Genomic DNA, 17,951 nt, shown 5'->3' on the forward strand with positions numbered 1-17,951 from the left:
ATCAGGATGTACAGATTGACATATGATTCTCCTTTCACAAGCCTTGCACATGCATTGTTTGCAGTGACTTCACAGAGCCAAGATAACATACCTTTTACCTGTATTTTACTTTGTTGAGCAGTCTGTATTGATTCTTCTCATATGCTCATTTAACTATAGACAGATTCCAAATAGAAATATTTAAATAGATACTGTTGGATCTACATTTTCTCAGTTGTTTGAACAGTTGAAATTGTCCTGCCTCTACCTTCTTGTTGTTCGACCACCTCCCACTCTCCAGTCTAAACATGTGGGGTTCTGACCCCTACGCCTGCTCCCAGTCCAAACCTTCACACAGACACAAACAGCTGCTGCCCAGACTTTGGAGCTCAAAAGTAACATGATCCAACACCCCTGGCTCAATGCCTCATTCTCCAAGAATTCCTCATGTCCTCTGCCCTCAGTTCACTCTCCCCTCTTCAAGTCATAGCATCTATTTTTTGTATTGCAAAGCGAGGGCTTAACTTTCAGGTGCAACCTGAAACAACTGTTCAGCAGGACTTCTTTCTTGTCTTTCTTACTTGTTTCTAGAAGTTCCTAAAACCACGGACACAAAAAGGCCGGACAGTCCAGGTCCTGGTGGAACATTGAAGTGGTTTGTGTTACAGGCTGAAAATGTTTAAGAGGCCCTTTGCCTAAGGCTGGCAGAGATGAAAAGCTTTAAAGTAATTTCCTAATGTTTTTGTTTAAGTTAGGTCATTTTCTCCATGAGGCATTTATCATAATGTGGGGGAAAAGGTTAATCTGTTTACACTTCAGCTTCCCCCTTAAAACTTAATTTAATATTCCTAGCATTGCTCATTAAAACTAACTGTTACTGTGCATGTCATCAAAAGAGCCTGCAGCCGGTGGTACCCACTGGCTGTTATGAGGAATATTCACTTAATTAGAAATCATACCAACAGGCCTTTAGAGCAAGGGAAGGGAAAGAAAGAAAAAAAACAATAAACCCTATTAAGCACATTGTGACTAGTTCCTTATGGAGTAAAGTAGTTTAATGTTGAGTATGACACAACATTCCTTTGCACTGGCCAGTGTCTTAATACCCCCAACTGCCCACTCACTGCAGCCAGCCGAACCTTAATGTAAACATGTGAGAAGGACAGCTGCACTGAGCTGGGACACAACGACCTCTGAATACTGCCAACTCACTGCCTGTACTGGGAATGGGGATTTACTGGAGAAGAGTGGAAAATAAAGGAAATCAGGGCTGACACGAAAGAGGGAAAGGAAAGAGTGCAACAATTTACTAGTTTAGACTGTGACCAAATTTGTTTTGGAATAGAAACAAGCAATTCAGTGAGCCTGTAGCAGCAGAGAGTTACATTTAGATACAAAAGGTTCAGATGCATTTAAGGTTAATGTTTTCCTGTGAAATCATCTGACAGTCTACAGTAGCTTGCGCTCTCTCACAAAGCAATTCTCCCAAAAAGAAAACATATTTTACTGAGAAGTGATAGCAATGTTAGTAGGCTTTTCATACCAAGAAGTCCTGATCATCGATGCCAAACCGCTCTCTGAGGTTTCGAAACACCAGAGGGCAGTACTCCTTGAACTTGAAATGGCTGGGCATGTTCTCCCTGTGTGTATAAAAAAAACAATAATCAGAGAACAAGTGATGGAGTTTATGAGATGCCCTAAGAAATATTCCAAATTACAAAGGCCGTACTTGTTGAAAAGGTGGTTGTCCACTTTGATCTTTGAATAGGCCTTGAAGTCGTCTGGCATGAGCATGATGGGAATCTGAACATGGCTTAACTCATTTATCTGGGTAGGAAAAAAAACATAGGTAAGAAAGGGAGATCAGTGATGTATGTAGCAACACAAAGCAGTCTAAAACACATCAGTGAAATCACATGTCATATTAGAAACAATAGAGGCTGGGAAAATAACCTTTGGAATACTGAGTGGAAAAAAGAATGTCTCACTGAGGGAATATAAGTAAAAACATCATCAGGAATTCTTCATGTGATAGCTGGGATCTTTGCACCTCCACTTGTGTAACCATTGCATGATGCAATATCATCCAACCCAATCAGGAGCATCTTTTAACAGACTCAGCAGCCAGATAACTTCACATAAATGCTCACTAGATTCTGTCTATGAAAAGACATCCAGTGTAACAGAATGCAAACACATATTTGGTTTTGGTAGCAACAAAAGGATGAAATAGTCGGCAGCCAGTATGTTCACCTTCACCACCTTACTGCACAAAAACTACTTGCATGATTAATGTCACTTTTCCTTTTTAACCATCTCAGATAGCTGTGTAAAATCTGATGTGTTGCAAAACAAAACAAAGAAACAGCTTCAAATGGCATAATGAACTAATATGTTTCCCCACCCAAGCAAAGCACCCTGATGATAAGTTATTAAAGCAAATTTATAATTCTGGCCAGGAGATCTGGTCCGGGTCATCAATCAATACCGCTCTTTGGCATAGAACACTTGGTGATGTGAGCAGTTTACAGATTAGATTTTCGCAGGATGATGTAGCCAACGTGGTTGAAGGACAGCTGAAGGAGAATGGTGAGTGGAAATGTTGCAAGAACTGCTGAACAGCTGAAGCTTCAACGTACAGATAAAGGACAAGATGACACGATGAGGGCTTGCAGAGAGAGAGAGAGAGAGAGAGAGAGAGAGAGAGAGAGAGAGAGAGAGAGAGAGAGAGAGAGAGAGAGAGAGAGAGAGAGAGATAGAGAGAGAGAGAGAGATAGAGAGAGAGAGAGAGAGAGAGAGAGATAGAGAGAGAGAGAGAGATAGAGAGAGAGAGAGAGAGAGAGAGAGAGAGATGGATGGAGGATGTATCTGTGTGTGTTGTGTTGCTCCTGCAGGAGAGATAATCTTAATATCCTGCAGTCTGTGATGCACTGCTATTCCCTAATCTTCTAGTTTGAATGTGTTCACGGTTCAAGAGCAGATAATCACTTTTCTTTCAATCTTAACGTTTACAAATGATGTTTCTCTTTATGTGCATGTTGAAATGCATTTAAAAAAAAAAAAAAAAAGTTAGTAACATAAAATTAAGCATTCATCTTTTCTGGAGTCACATCTTACTCTCTTTACTTACTCTCTTACCTCATGTAGGAGGCGGTATATACAAACATATTTCTTCCCTTTTTTTGTTTGTAATCACGATTTGTTGTTTTTAAAAGAAAGTAAAAAATACATATATTATTATATATAATATTTATACATTAGATTTATACATTAGATACATTAGAATATTGTATGTTTAAGCAGGTAAATCACATTTTTACTTTTGGTTTATTTAACAGCAAAATTGCTGCTTTAACCTTTTTAAGAAAAGGGTAGGGGCAGGATAGGGTAAGACCAAGGTTAGACCTAAATAACCTATTCGGTTTGTAAATATATAAATATAAAAATTTTAATTTGATCCATGCTTTTTCATTTATGTTTTACAAAGCGTCCCAGTTTTCTTTGGAATCAGGGTTGTAAGATACATTTATGAGAATGTTTCTGCATGAGGCCCAATGTGTCACAAACAAATGTGGACAATTAAGTTAGTGTCAGAGCCAAAGTGTACTTTTACTTTAGAGATTGACAATGTTTTTTAGAATATCATATGACATGCATGTTTGAGTCTTATGCTTGAAATACATAAACTATACATTGTGGACTATCAGGACTGTTAATACTTGATTAAATGACTTGCATGATTTTAATTGACTGTACATTTATGCTCATTATAGCCATACAACATAATGCAAAATTACAGACGACTTCCATAAACCTTGCACACTGATTAAACAGCGGGGCTTTGAACACATACGGCACATTGCAGGGGTTTCCATTGTAACCTGGTCATGCATCACATTGCTGTAACATGCAGAACTGACATTTGTTGTGACTCAGACACAGCTTGATACAAATATGAGGGGTGTGTGTGTGTGTGTGTGTGTGTGTGTGTGTGTGTGTGTTTGTGTATTCATTATTGGCTGCAGGCAGGAGTGCTGGCAGGTTGCTTGCGTCTATTAATAACCTGTCATTCCACCGAGCACACTTGTGATGTAGGTGCACTGAATAAATTCAAACGCTCAAACTTTGATTGACCAGAACATTAATCACGAAACATGTGATGCGTCTTCCTCTACAGTATAGTCACAAATGTACTTTAAGCTTTAAACATTGCTCACAGTAAGGATTGTGCAGACAAAAAAGTAGTAGTGTCATATAACCATTCCAGCAGCTGCATTAGAGGATGTAGCCAATTTTTTCTTCTTTTTTTTTTTACCATTGCGGATTGACTTTGGCCCTGTAATGCTGCAGGAGTATTACAGCAGATGGTGCAGAGAATAGCCTCAGCATGATTGACTGACCCATGAAAGCATTTGGCAGACTTCAGGTGGCCATTAGAAGTGTGCTTTTTCATTAAGACAGTATGCCTTTAACATGCTTGTGATATTAATGCACATGATTTTGTTTTTCGCCATAATCAGTAACCTGCATGATTAAAGTTTATTTTTACTGCTTATGACAACCAACTTATTATAATTAAACAGGTTGACTTTGGAAGAGTAGCTACTTGAAAACACTCACATGGTCTCCTAAATCACAACATTTGTGAGGCCCAAACTGCTGTATTTTCAACTTCACTTTTAACACTAAGGTTTGCCAAAGTGTTTCACACATAGATTTTACTTGGCCATTTCAGCATTTTTTTTTTATTTTTATCTGTCCGAAAAATGACACCAAACCACAAAGTAACCCATAGTATGTGCGAGAAGGCTCTAAATATATATAAAGCTTACATAAACAGAATTGTTTCAATCTGTTTTAAGACTCATCAATAAATATATAATGTGTGTACAAAAAAGGTACTGACCTACTGGCATGATTGGTCAAATGAAAAACAAAACTTATTGCTGAAATCTGCAAAAGCTTTTTGAATGATGTGCAAAGGTCTGTCTTTGCACAGTATTCCAGCTTTGCCTTGAACCAGCTCAACAAACATGCACAAATTGAGCACAGTAGCATAGCAAGAACAAAGCTGCTTACTTTGCGTACAATACTTTAATGTGTCATACCACAACTGGGTTGAAATTCAAACTAAGTATCCCTGCATTTTGAATATCCTCTGTGATTAATGTAAGCGTTTTAAGCAAATAAAAATATTTTTGGGGAACAAACCTATAAGATAAAGACAGACAAAACATTGGAGAAACAAGAAGCTAAAAAAGAGGGGAAGGCATGAGAAGACATAAATGGAAAGGAGGAAATTAGAGAGACAGGGCAAGCAGAGGATCCAAGTCCACAGATGCCATATCCAAGCATGTTTCAGTGCCCTGGTGTGACAGGCACCAACGTCACAGTGATGCTACAGCACAGATGCATCCTGGGTACTCAGTGGGGAGATGTCGCCTAATCAACAAAGCTGTGTTTCACACAATCTCAGAAACAATGCCTGATCTTGCAAAGCACACATGCACTTATGTGAAGACACTGTGTAAAAGCACGAACACACAAAAATGAGGTGAAGATATCTGTCACATAAGAAGAGGTGTATATGGTTCCCTCAAATAGGCCCAGATAACAATGTGGAGTCAAGTCAGTAAAGTAAGCTATTTTCACAAATCAGGCTTTGATAGTCACTATTATGTAACACCAATCTGGTGCACTAGCTTAAACTGGTTTGATTTTGGTGAATAAACAAAAAAACCAAAAGCGGTATTCTGGTCTGCTGTTTGGCCAAATAACATAATATCAATAACTGTTTTTAAATATTTCAAACAAGCCAAACCGTAGTAAGTACAACACTGATTTTGACATAATGGTATTGCCCTGCTGCTAAATGTTTTTGCCGGTTGATAAATGGAGAAGAGACTAATCCAGTACATTGAACTGAAAGCCCCCTGGAGAACCTTTTTAATATTAAGTAATTGGTAGAACTCCTATTTCATCTGCTAGGCCCTGTCATAATTTCTATTTTGAGCAATGTGTAGCTCATGTGTTTTGTTTTATCAGATGCCTCAGCATATCTGCCTATCTTCCTGCAGCTATCAAACTTGCAGACAAATTTCACACCACCACTTCCTGTTTGTCTCCATGGTGATGAAGACTGGTTTTCCGGCCCAGAGTGAAGCAAGTGTGTGCTGTTGCTCCATTGGACAGGAAGTTAGTGGAAAGAGCGTGCACTGTCAGCAGCATGGCATAACCTTATCTCTCTGAACAATGACAGATAGATGACTCGCTTGAAGCTGAAAGTGTTAACGTGGATAAAACTTTGACACCCTTTACCTGGTAAAAAAAAAATAATAATAATACAAAGGATTTGGTAATTCCTTAGGTGCAACCATCATGATGGAGGGAGTCTGTTGACAATGAACAGAAGAGCTGTGACTGTCATCTTTTTCATTTCTTCAAATTTGTAATAACTCATGACTTGCAAGCTACAACTAGAATGTGTCACCAGTGCAAATAGTTGTCATACTTATGTGGCAATTCTGTCAAGTTCCTCCTTTGTTAGTAAGTTTTTGTCAACCATTACAATCAAGATGTGATTTATGTCAAGAAAAGTTCAGGTATTGTCAACCTAAATGCACCATGCCCAGTCAGCACCCACTGTACAAAGCGATGCAGATGTGATAGCTTGATCACATTAATAAAACATAGGACAGAAGTACAATTCAACAATGATATTAGAAAGCAACTAAGAGATACAAGAACGAGGCACCCATCAGAACCTGCTCATACTTCATCCATAGCAGCATCTGTGTTGTTAGCTGTCGACTAACTGCTGAAGGTAAAGTACAGCACAGCAAAGCAAATAAACACTTGTGTGCAAGCTCTCTTTGTCTTGAAATTCCACTGCAAAGCCAGTGGGCTGTCAATTGTTTAACGGATATGCTCACAAATAGTCAAACAAAAAGAATGTAAATATGAATACATTAGTCCCTGGCAGCACAACTGTGTTGTTAGCCTGCAGCTAACTGCTTGTACTGTGAAGGATGAAGACAACACAGCAAATAATAATGTGCTTCACTTGACAGCTGCTAAGAAAATGCTGTACTTACACTATTGTTTTTTTGGTTGTCATGACTTTGTGTATGACTGATGTACTGTCACTGCTCCAACTGCTCATCTTTAAAGTGGAGAGGGAGTGGATGACCGTTTGTGGAGTTGTGAACTCCAGTGAACTCAAACAGTCCTATACAGCAGAGTTGAGTTATTGTCACTTCCTGACATTTCACATAGTTCTAAACTAGCAGGAAGCTGCAAAATGAATATAGCTGAAACACTGCTGTCTAACCACATCTTTATCCATACAATATTTTTCATTCTATTATGCAAAATGTTTTTAAAAATATATGTGAAAAAGTCAAATTTAACCCCATAATTTTGGAAAACTGGTGGCTTCAGTCCATACTGTTCGTGCCACGGTTCATTTGCTTCAGTTAGACAAAAAAATTTATTTAACACATATTTAACCAGGTAAATCCTGTCTAATTCCAGGATCTTATTCCTGGAGACCTGGCCAAGACAACAGCTTAAAGTTACATGAAAACTTAAGCCTTGATTGGTCCTCTTCTTAAAGCATCAGTATCACAATTTACTTAGTCTACATCACATGTTTTTTCTAAATGTACAAGCTGTAATTCTACAAAGCCACAATGCAACCACAAGCACAAGTAAAAATAATCTGTCACGAATCAATGTGTGGTTTAACTGACACTGAATTAGCATTCTATATTTCAACAGGTTCTAAGCCATAAGCATAATGCAGCAACCCTGTTCTCTACCCATTACGTTCCCATATTCTCATTTTAGGTCCCAGAACAGCATCGTTACATGATATATTTTCCACTAGAGTCATCGTACAGCAATCTCTATCCTCTAGTGTGAAGCTGTCAATTATGTTGGGAAATGGGACACATGCTTGAAAGAAATGACTCCTTGATAATGATAGCAAGTGTTAGCGTGCACTTCCACCATGCCAATTTACAAGACATTACAGTCTAAGCAGCTCTAATTAAAGTGTAATCAAGACTGACTGATCATGCAATTAACCAATTTGTAGAGGTGTAAATATACTAGGAGGGAATGTGGTTGTTGCAATCTGATAAAAGCTGTGCTCAAATTCATGCTGCACAGCTGTATGTGGTGAGATATTTATATAACGCCATGGCTTCCAAATCATCAGCATACACATCAAAATGTTTTCTCAAGTAACATACACACACAAACATCAGTCTGCACTTTAAAGGAATGACTCAAATCCCCAAACACACCACTCAGCCTTAATCAACTTATGTACTGGTACACTTGCTGACAACATCATGACAGATGATAGGCTATTCATAAACCACAAAGGTAATCATACGCAGTATGGATACACCCAACTAAATGGAGATTTGCCCTTTTCAGTCAGATAGTGAGCATGAAAGGTCACATTTAACTACGGTTGATTGTATTTAGTTCGGACGTGACCTTTCACTGACCACCCAAAAATATTACATCATTACCTGACCTCCTAAGAATCCCAGAACCAGCCATAGCATGTAGCAATTTTAACAATATCCAAATAAAGAAGCAGGCTTCCTGGGCGGTATCCATTTTTTCAAACTGTCATACTTTTACGATTTTCCACTGGGGTATATGGCATGACAGTATTTGTATTTGTGTGTAACCCCCACCCTGAAGAGTGCTTCAACAGCTTAGTCTGTGTTGACAGATTCAATTGTAACATCATGATTTAACCCAAAAACACAGGGACAGAGATATTCTAATTTTATCAGTCCTGTAAGTCAACATGTTTCTTAGCTGAACTGTCTGTGCAATACATATCATTCAGTTAAACTGATACGGTCAAGCTCATTCAGTTCATAGACTGAAAGAGCAGGATCTGTATTTTTCATGGTATTATAACACCCTTCTAAATACCCTGATATACTGCAATACTGCCTAAGCCTATAAAGAAGCATACATCATACTCTAGAACTCAAAGCATGCCTCAGTCTCAGTGTTTTCACTGTCAGTAATTTTATCAGTTGTAATTGTACAGTTCATTTAATCAATGGTGTAGTGGTACATGCCTTTAGAGAATGTTTTTCATTAAATTCTACATGAGTAACCCGAGTACATCCTCTACTACGACCATGACAGCCTATATGTGACCTAATTATGTGGGCAAGCTTTGACAACTTCAGTGTTCAGGGGTAGCCCTTACTCTCATTTCTGCCTCTGCTCAAAGCCACAGCATGAAGAGGTCAGCCATAATGAGGACACACAGATGACAAAAATGGAGCAGTGGCAAGGTAAAAGGCCTGCTGCGTGTGTGTGTGTGTGTGTGTGTTAGTAAGAGAGACAGAGACACAGTGAGAAACAGGAGCTGCGGTCGAATAGTCCAAAAATGTTCATTGACCTTGATGAAAACATCATGAGGTAAAACAAAGATGCGAAGAAGGAATTAGGAAAAGAAAACTACAGTACTCAAAGAGTCTGACTGCACTTACACTAGGCTACGGCATAATTAGGGCCAATGGTTATTGTTATTGAAGCGTGTCTGCCAGGGTGAAACTACTACTAAAAGCACATCTTCACCCCGTGTGCTCCAAACATGTTGTTTCATGCAGCTATATAAAGAGCTCCTTCAGTGACAGGCTGCTTCACCTGCGGCGTGTGAAGGAAAGATACCACAGGTACTCCTTCATCCCGACTTAAAATCAAAACTCCTGCCAGTACTAACAATTCATTCGTATATATTATCAGTGTATAGTAAACTGTGCAATACCAATATTTTCTATGTGCACTTCTGTCTGTCTACTTATTATATTTAGCCTTTTATTATTATTATTTTTATCCGACTTTGGCAATGTACCATTTGCTGCTGTAACACTGCAAACTGATGTAATATTAATAACGGATCTTTAACATTGACAACCCAGTGAAAAAATGATTACTTTAAAACCATAGTTGTAAATAAAGGAATAGATACCGGTCACAAAAGTGAATTGAATTGAAATATGTTGGACTGATAAAAACGGAACTTGGCTAAAACATCTCATTTCCCCCTTTTTAATCAAAGACAGAAGAATTCTGTATTATGGTTAATATGATTATGAACTGCCAAATTGCATGTTGCTTAAAATGTAGCTGCTGTCATGAAGTGTGGGATGGCATTATCTCTTTTTCTTTTGAAAAGGACGGTCCAATATATCCTATGCTAAAGGAGATAAGAAATTAAGTATTACAGCTAATTTCCTTAACATTAGATACTTCTGGATCATTTCACTTATCCAAAGCAAAAAGGACTATTCGACCACAGCCAGGGCCCTTGGACAAATGCAACAAACTATCTGGTTAGGACACCCGCAGTGCAATTAAAAGCTTACGGTTGTGAGATGTCTGTGTTCACATCAGACAATAAAAGCTCATTCAAGTCTATTTTAGTCAGTGTCAGTCCCTCAATCACACACTCAGGTGCTGTAGAAAGGAAATGTCTGAGACTACAGGAGACTATGCCAGGTATACCAAGCCTACAGCGTATAATTAAGATAAATATTATTCAATTTCAGCATCTCCTTAGGGGCTATGTTATTGCAACAGACATGCTCCTATCTATGTTGAAACACTAAATGACAAATGACTAAGGTGAAAAATACGTAACACAGAATTATAATTGTCATCAAGATACACACAAGCAGACAGCTGAGCAAGTCTGTTGTGAGGTCAGTGCTATGAAGGCTGGCTATTAAGGGATATAGTGGTTAAGACTGACTGAGCAACAAACAGGCTTATAGTATATGGCCTGTTGAGTGAATCAAGCTGCTCAGCAACATGTCGCATCGCATTTAGGCAAGGAGTGTGCCACAAGCCCATGGCACAGTGACTCTGTGGCATAGGACACACACACACACAAACACACACATACACACATTTAGGGACATGCATACATGTTTTTATGCATGGAAGAATGAACAAAAATGAAAAAAAAAATGTTAAAAAAGATATTTGGAGACAGAAACTGGAGCAAAAGCATAAGACGCTTTCATAAGTTTCTTTCTGTCACTGCCTCAGGGTGCCAGGATGTGAAGCTCAAGCTTTTCTGTTTTCCTCACCCATAATCATCACACATATTAGCTGTAGGTCACTCCTGCAGATATTTATAGAATCCCCATCTTATGCAATCCACAGAACTAGACACAGCTACTCTGAGTCAGACAGAGAGGCAGCAAAGAAAGGGTAAAGAATGGGGGACAGGGAATGAAAATGATAGTGACTGAACATTCTGGGTGGGGAAAGCAAAGAGCGACACTAAGAAACCCTAAAAGTAAAACCCAAGGAGCCTGAAGAAAGGAAAGATTAAAAAAAAAAAAAAGATTTGGATAACATATATATTCACTATACAAAGTAATCTGAGATAACATAGACAGACATTGTTTTCTTTCATTTTCTATTTGTATGTTCAGAGGGAAACACACATTTCAGACTGATTTTTCATGAAAGTATCCCTTAAGTGGCACTTCATTTAATGCGTTCAATGACCTATATCAACTACAACTATAATATCAACTACTTTACTTTTAAAAGAGTAGGGGCATGTGACATGCAACAGCACGTTAGGAGCTGCTGGACTCAAAACTATGATTACATAATGGGTATCTTAGGATGTCTTCACACCTATAGTTTGTCAGCTCTGGTCTGAATCAGTTCACTTGAGAGTGTTATCTTCTTGGTTTTGTTTCTTTTCACACATACAAACATTTAAGCAAAACAAAAAAGGTTTCACTACAAACAACACAAGTGCAAAGTCTTGTGCAGGAGCCAAAAAGTATACAGGAAGAAGGTCTTGTATTCTGGACTAGTGCATATTTCTGTATACAATTCTCTCGCTAGCTGCTACTACTACTATGCAAGCTGCTACTGTTTGTGTGCTCTTTCCAAGCCTCGAGGAACAGCGCTGGGCATTGAAGCCAATTAAACATAGTGGCCAAACAGTGGAATAAAAACTCTGGGTCCATCACATAATGCCGGAGGGCCCAAAGACTTTTTCCCTGTAGATTTACATTGTAAAGAAATCTGTAAATCTCTGTACAGTTGTACAATTCACTAATAGCCAAATCCATTGTTATAAAGTGGCTGGAAAGTGGGGTTTAAGGAAACACTAGTGCGCTTGCCCATGAGCCCCACACATGCTGAATGGGTAATTTTATACATGGAAGTTGTATTTATTTGGATTCATGTGCCACTGAGTGAATTTAATATGAAGAGGGCCATGCCTCCAATGCTGTATCCACTTCTCATCATTATCCATGGCACTGTTGCATCCCAGATTGCTAAAGTAGCCATTTATTACATTCTGCACTCAAACACACCAAGGACTTGGCTGTGGCAGACTAAGTGAGAACTTCCTTTTTCAGATCCCCAAATTATGGGACGGTGAAGCTAAATTCTGCTCCATTTTCCATTGCAGAAACAAAACTCCTGACACAAGAGAATTTTTTTTTTACAATAAGCTTGTCATACTGAAAACAGTATTTTTGGCTTTATTGTTAGGGCTTACATCCATGCCAATAAATCCTGCAATAGTCTGTGTTGTCCCCGAGTGACTGGTCCAACAACATTTCCCACTGCATATGTTTTATCCCTTTCTTCATTAAGAACCAAAATAGATTCTGTCATCACTGGGATGTTTTGTCTTCTATGGATATTTTTTCTTTCAGGCCCAAACATGTAAAGACAGTTAAAATAATACAGAGCCAAACTTAATGTTTTTTTTGTTTTTACTTGCAAGTAAGAGCCACTATTTTGATAAAACATACACAGTATTCAGCACTAGTGTGAGAAAATGGTTCATTCTCTCAGACTGCTATGAGATAGAATGCTAGCTTCACACGTATACAGTAAGTGTGAAAGATGTGAGTTGACAGAAAACACTTTGAGGCTGCCAAATCACGATTGGTGAACGGAGTGCAGCAAAAATAGATCCAAAAGACACAAGTCCTAGTTGTTATGTCTGCAGACTTAGAACCAGGAGATGCTTTTGTAATGATGAGTCTGAGATTGATTTTGTAGACTCCCTGGTTTGTTTGAGCTTTTGCACCCACTAAGCTTCAGTGGTTACAACTGAGATTTCCACTCAATGTTTTTTAGCTTTGGCCTCAATCCATTTCTGTAAAACCATGAGCTGTGTAACCTATTTTGGCTCCTACGGATGCAAGGGAAATTTCAAAGTATTAGGATTAAAGTCAAAATTGGCTACCTGTCAATGAAGGTTATTTTCAGCAAGGTGCCACACACCTTTTGCTACAAGAAGAAAGCTCAAAAAATGCTTTCCTCAGCCATTACACATGAATCATTCTGAGGAATTACACTAAATGTCCAGTGCTACATAAAGTCCCATTTATTTTTTATCCATATTGGCTCTACATTTGACATATTCTACCCAACATCTTTGCTACATTAGACCAATAGATGGACAGTATCCGTGGCTCTTCTGTTTTGCCTACTGTATGTACCTGATCATTCTACCTTTCTAGCAGGTTCAGTTGCTTTACCATTGTGCTCTAAGAGTAACAACATTGTAAGAAGTCTGGTTTTTCAGGAGACACCAAACTGAATGCTTTTGACTGACAGGCCACACAGGACACAGGACAGGGGTGGGGGTTACATTTTGCAGTATATTGGCGTGTGTTTGCATGTTGCTTCTGCAGCCTGGTTGCATTCTCAAACCTCCCCTTGTATCCATTCCTTTGCAGTGTCTTGTTATTTACAGGTTGAGTTCACTTTTGCAAACTTCAAGCTGCAAAGTAACCATTTATTAACAGTTCTTAACTTTTTTCATACCCTCTGGCAGTAGCTCAATTTGGTGACCTGGCACAGAATGTCATTTTTATGTTGCCAGTGGTATGAGAAACAGAGTGCCTTATCAAGTGGTAAGAAAAACAGCAGGGGAGGTAGCCTAAGGCATAAGAAGGAAATGTGCTGGCGGCTGTCCCTGCTCTGTGTTATGCAATCCAAGAGAACAGTTTGAACATGTAGATTCTCAAAACTTGTGTAGGTTTTTATGGTTAAGAGTCAGTGGCCCAATAGTTCACAGAACTGAAATCTGAATCAGGCCAGAAGAAGTTTATAATATGAGCCTGAATTATCCACTTTATGGACTTTCATGAACAAACACATAGCTAGATTATCTAGATGATGCCAGTCTATTTGACTTAAAATGATTATTTAAATGCTTTCATAACACATCAGTCTCGACAGCCACTGCAGGATGTAACTTTAACATTAAAGGGACGGAGCTGATGTCATCTGATATGTTCATCTTTCTCAGGTATTTCAAGAGGCAATCAAAAGAGAACAATTGATCAGTACAAAATAGCTGTATAGAGGTAAACCTCTTGTACCTTACTTTGCACCCTCAGGCTTAACACCACAGCCAGGTGACTTGGATCTATCTACAGACTAGAGCTTAGATACAAAATAACAGCTTTAGATTTTTAGCTGTCTTGACCTCACATAGTGTGCATTGGGCTATCTAGAGGCTGCGTAATCCACACTGCCACCCTTAAGTTAACACTGGGTCAAAATTCAAATGGTTCTGTCTAAACTGACAAAGCTTACATGCTTAGTATGGACCCCATCATCAATGTGTCCTCAGTACTGTGCATCTGTCACAGTAATGTCCATCAAACACCCCAGGATTCATCAAGCCAATACAGAGATATTGAGTTCGACAAATAGATTTAGGAAATTAATCATATTTCTAACACTGTTAAATGTTAAATAGAGGTGAGGTTTTTAGCACATCAGTGTGATTTTTAAAGCAACATGAAACAACGAACAGAGCTCATAACGGACGAATCATATCTGCACAAATTGTGTATTAATCCAAAAACTGCAGTTAATCAGTTAATATATGAGTCTCTATCATGTCAAACTGCATCAGAGAGAAACAGGGCTCACAAATTGTGCATTTCAACAATATGTACAAAGTATATAGCAAATACCACAAATTGGAATACAACCTTGACATAACTCACTTTTGCAGTGATGTGTTTAGAGTGGTCATTTAGGTATTTCCCTGTCCCATTACCTTCATAAAGAATCAATATCAATGTGCAACTGACATCTGTTATGGAACTAGTAAAATATTTATGTTTCTGCTGAGATTAATTAATTTGCAAAAGCAGCCACTGCTGGCTCTACTGTTTCATACTGTCTGTTAACCACTGCCACACACAGCAAAACCAAGCAAGCAAACCACAGGCAGATACGAATAAACAGCAATAAAGCAGAGCAGAACTCAGAACTTTCAATTTGCACTGTGGTCCTTGCTCCAGGCAAGCTGCAAAAAAAAGCTGCAAGCTGGCTTTTGTTTAAGATACTTTTTTATTTATTTAAATGCGCACCTCATGGAGCTTTGATTTAAAATAAAATAAAATAAAGGTACTCCTGTTGTTATACATTATTTATGCTCACTTAAATAAAAGGTTTCAATAAAACTACTTGTGACATGTCATATTTGGCTTTGACTTTGACTGAACATTTGCTCTTACTTTGGGATAAAAATATCGGGATACATATCGTATATCGATATTCAGCCTAAATATATTGGGATATGACTTTTGGTCCATATCGCCCAGCCCTACCTATACACTTGTTGTCTTTTAAGCCACTAGCTATCCCATGGGAACAATTTCTTACAAACATATAAACAGAAATGAATATACTAAATTAACAATGAGTGGCAGTACACTACAGGCTGAACAAGCTGAGTAAATTATGAAGGATGTATTAATAATGAGATTTCAGGAGCAGAGGAACCTGAAAGAATCATGGATTATATGCCTTAGTTAGTTGATCAAGCACCATCTCCTTGTGTGTATAATGTTTATTACTTGCGATTCCGTGCCAGAAATATTAGTATTTGCTTGTATTTCCTCTGCTTGCTAAGTTTGCTCTCACTCAAGCATATGAGTACTGGTCCAGTGCAAATATTCAGCAAAGGAAGAGAAAGAGAGCAGAGAGCAGAGATAAGCTGTCTTGCATGGGAAGATCTGCTCTCTCATGACATAGACCCCTAGCAGCTTATCCTACATGTGCACAACAGGAAGCCAAAGAAGAGTTTGCAGCTCTCTCTCTCTCTCTCTCTCTCTCTCGCTCGATCACACACACACACACACACACACACACACACCTAAATCATACAGTACCTATAATCAGGATTGTAGAAAGATTATTAAAACAAATATAACTAATGATTTGATGTACGAGTCCAATCATACATTTACATTGACAGCACGATAGCCAACCGCTGGACAGCTGTCATCTCGTATTTGTCAATCAACTGTAATAACACAAAGGCTCATAGCTGACAGCAAGTAAGGCTTAATGTGGAACATTAAAGGTCGAAGGAGACATAACTGTGGATCATTATAGGGATATTAGGTGGTCTGACTCACCGAATGGTTGACTCCCCACATAAGCACGCTGAGCAAAGGGTCGCTGGCACGGAAGAGCTTCACTTTCTGAGCAACGAAGTGCTTTTTCTTGGTCTTCGTTTTGCTCGCAATAGCAGCGGCAATGCTGCTCGCCGAAGCCATCTTTAAGCAAACTGGCTGGTTGTTGCAGTCTGTACTATAATCTTGACAGTGTCTTCCCTTGAAGCTGGCACAGTGGCCACTAGCTCACGACTCAGTAGTACCAATACTATTCATTTAGCCAGCTCGCAAATCAAAGTGCCCCAATTATTTTCTTTATCCAACGTCCCACACAGCTTAACTGACCCTATGGCCCTACCTTGACAAGGAATTATAACAGAAAATACGATGTTTTTAGGGTTAATACTGCTGCTCTCCTTCGCCAAACAGTCCGCCGCTCTCAGTCCACATCATAAGTCACCTCTCTTCCTTCCTTGACGAGCCTTGAGCGATGTCAAGTCTCACTGAGCTGGCGTTAGCATAGCCGAGTAGCCTGCTAGCTAGCAGACACCAACGATTTAAAAAAAAAATCTGTAAAATGAATAACCGTATAAAACAGAAAAATTGTAAAGCTTGTAACAGATGGACTCCAATTATTATGCGGCCCTAGAACAAATTATTAAAATTACACATTTATGATGCTGGATGACAAACTTAACGCTCTTGACTACCAGCTAACGTTAGTTAACGTTAGTCCCCCCGACCTTCGCTAGCGAGCCAGCTATGGAACGTTAGCCAGCTGACGGCACAAAGCACAACCGTTCTCCGTTCACTAGCGAGCAACCATTAGCCTGCAAGCTAACTTAACATTAGATAGCAGCTCACTACTAGCGAGCAGCTCAGCCTTCCTCCCACGCGTCTGTGGTCAGTCCGTAGAGGTGACAGGGGGGAATCCTGTCATGTTCTTGCCCCGTTTGGATTAAAACGCCGAGGAGCGACTCTTGAGACGTAAAGTCAACGGGTGGCCAACTCCGTGTGCAGCATTGAGGTTCATGTGTGCTGCTGTCCACTGACAGCTCGGAGGAGGGAGGGAGGTGACAGGCAGCTGCGCTTTGCAGTGTCTGCTGCGCTGATTCGCTGCAACCCCCTCCCTCCACCGGGCCTATGCTACTTTTCTGTGCTTTTTAGTAGCACACAGTCTTTTTTTTATAAGTCTGAATTTGCATTTAAATTTCGAATCAACATTTGTAACATCGTGAAGTAACCTGAAATCCCCCATCCAGCCGTCACTGGCCGACTATTTCCATTTTCAGGTGGCCATATGAAAGCGTGCGTGCGTGCGTGGGCGCATGTTTGCAGCTCGTGTAATAATAATGCATTAGCAGAAAAACCTGTACATCATCCCAACCATCCCCCAACCTTGGCTTGCTTTCGTTTAGATTAATCTGAGGCTCATTTCAGGCAGAAGGGTGATAATGTCCCATACCACCAGAGGTAATGTCTTTAGAGGTCATTTGGTTTTCTGGTGCA

The 17,951-nt window shown here is 39.2% G+C and overlaps 1 protein-coding gene across 3 annotated transcripts in view; it reads right to left on the minus strand.

The window, feature by feature from the left end:
* Nucleotides 1-17,508, minus strand: part of pip4k2aa (phosphatidylinositol-5-phosphate 4-kinase, type II, alpha a) — a 31,628-nt gene extending 14,120 nt beyond the window's left edge. For all 3 annotated transcript variants that reach the window (XM_059326584.1, XM_059326583.1, XM_059326582.1), the window contains exons 1-3: nt 16,464-17,508; nt 1,709-1,806; nt 1,523-1,619 (exon numbers count right to left, since the gene is read on the minus strand). In XM_059326584.1, coding sequence (XP_059182567.1) covers nt 1,523-1,619; nt 1,709-1,806; nt 16,464-16,604 — 336 coding nt within the window. In that variant the 5' untranslated portion in view covers nt 16,605-17,508. The remainder of the gene's footprint in view (nt 1-1,522; nt 1,620-1,708; nt 1,807-16,463) is intronic.
* Nucleotides 17,509-17,951: the final 443 nt, after the last annotated feature.

Source organism: Centropristis striata, chromosome 23 (genome assembly GCF_030273125.1).
Source record: "Centropristis striata isolate RG_2023a ecotype Rhode Island chromosome 23, C.striata_1.0, whole genome shotgun sequence".
Lineage (NCBI taxonomy): Eukaryota > Metazoa > Chordata > Actinopteri > Perciformes > Serranidae > Centropristis > Centropristis striata.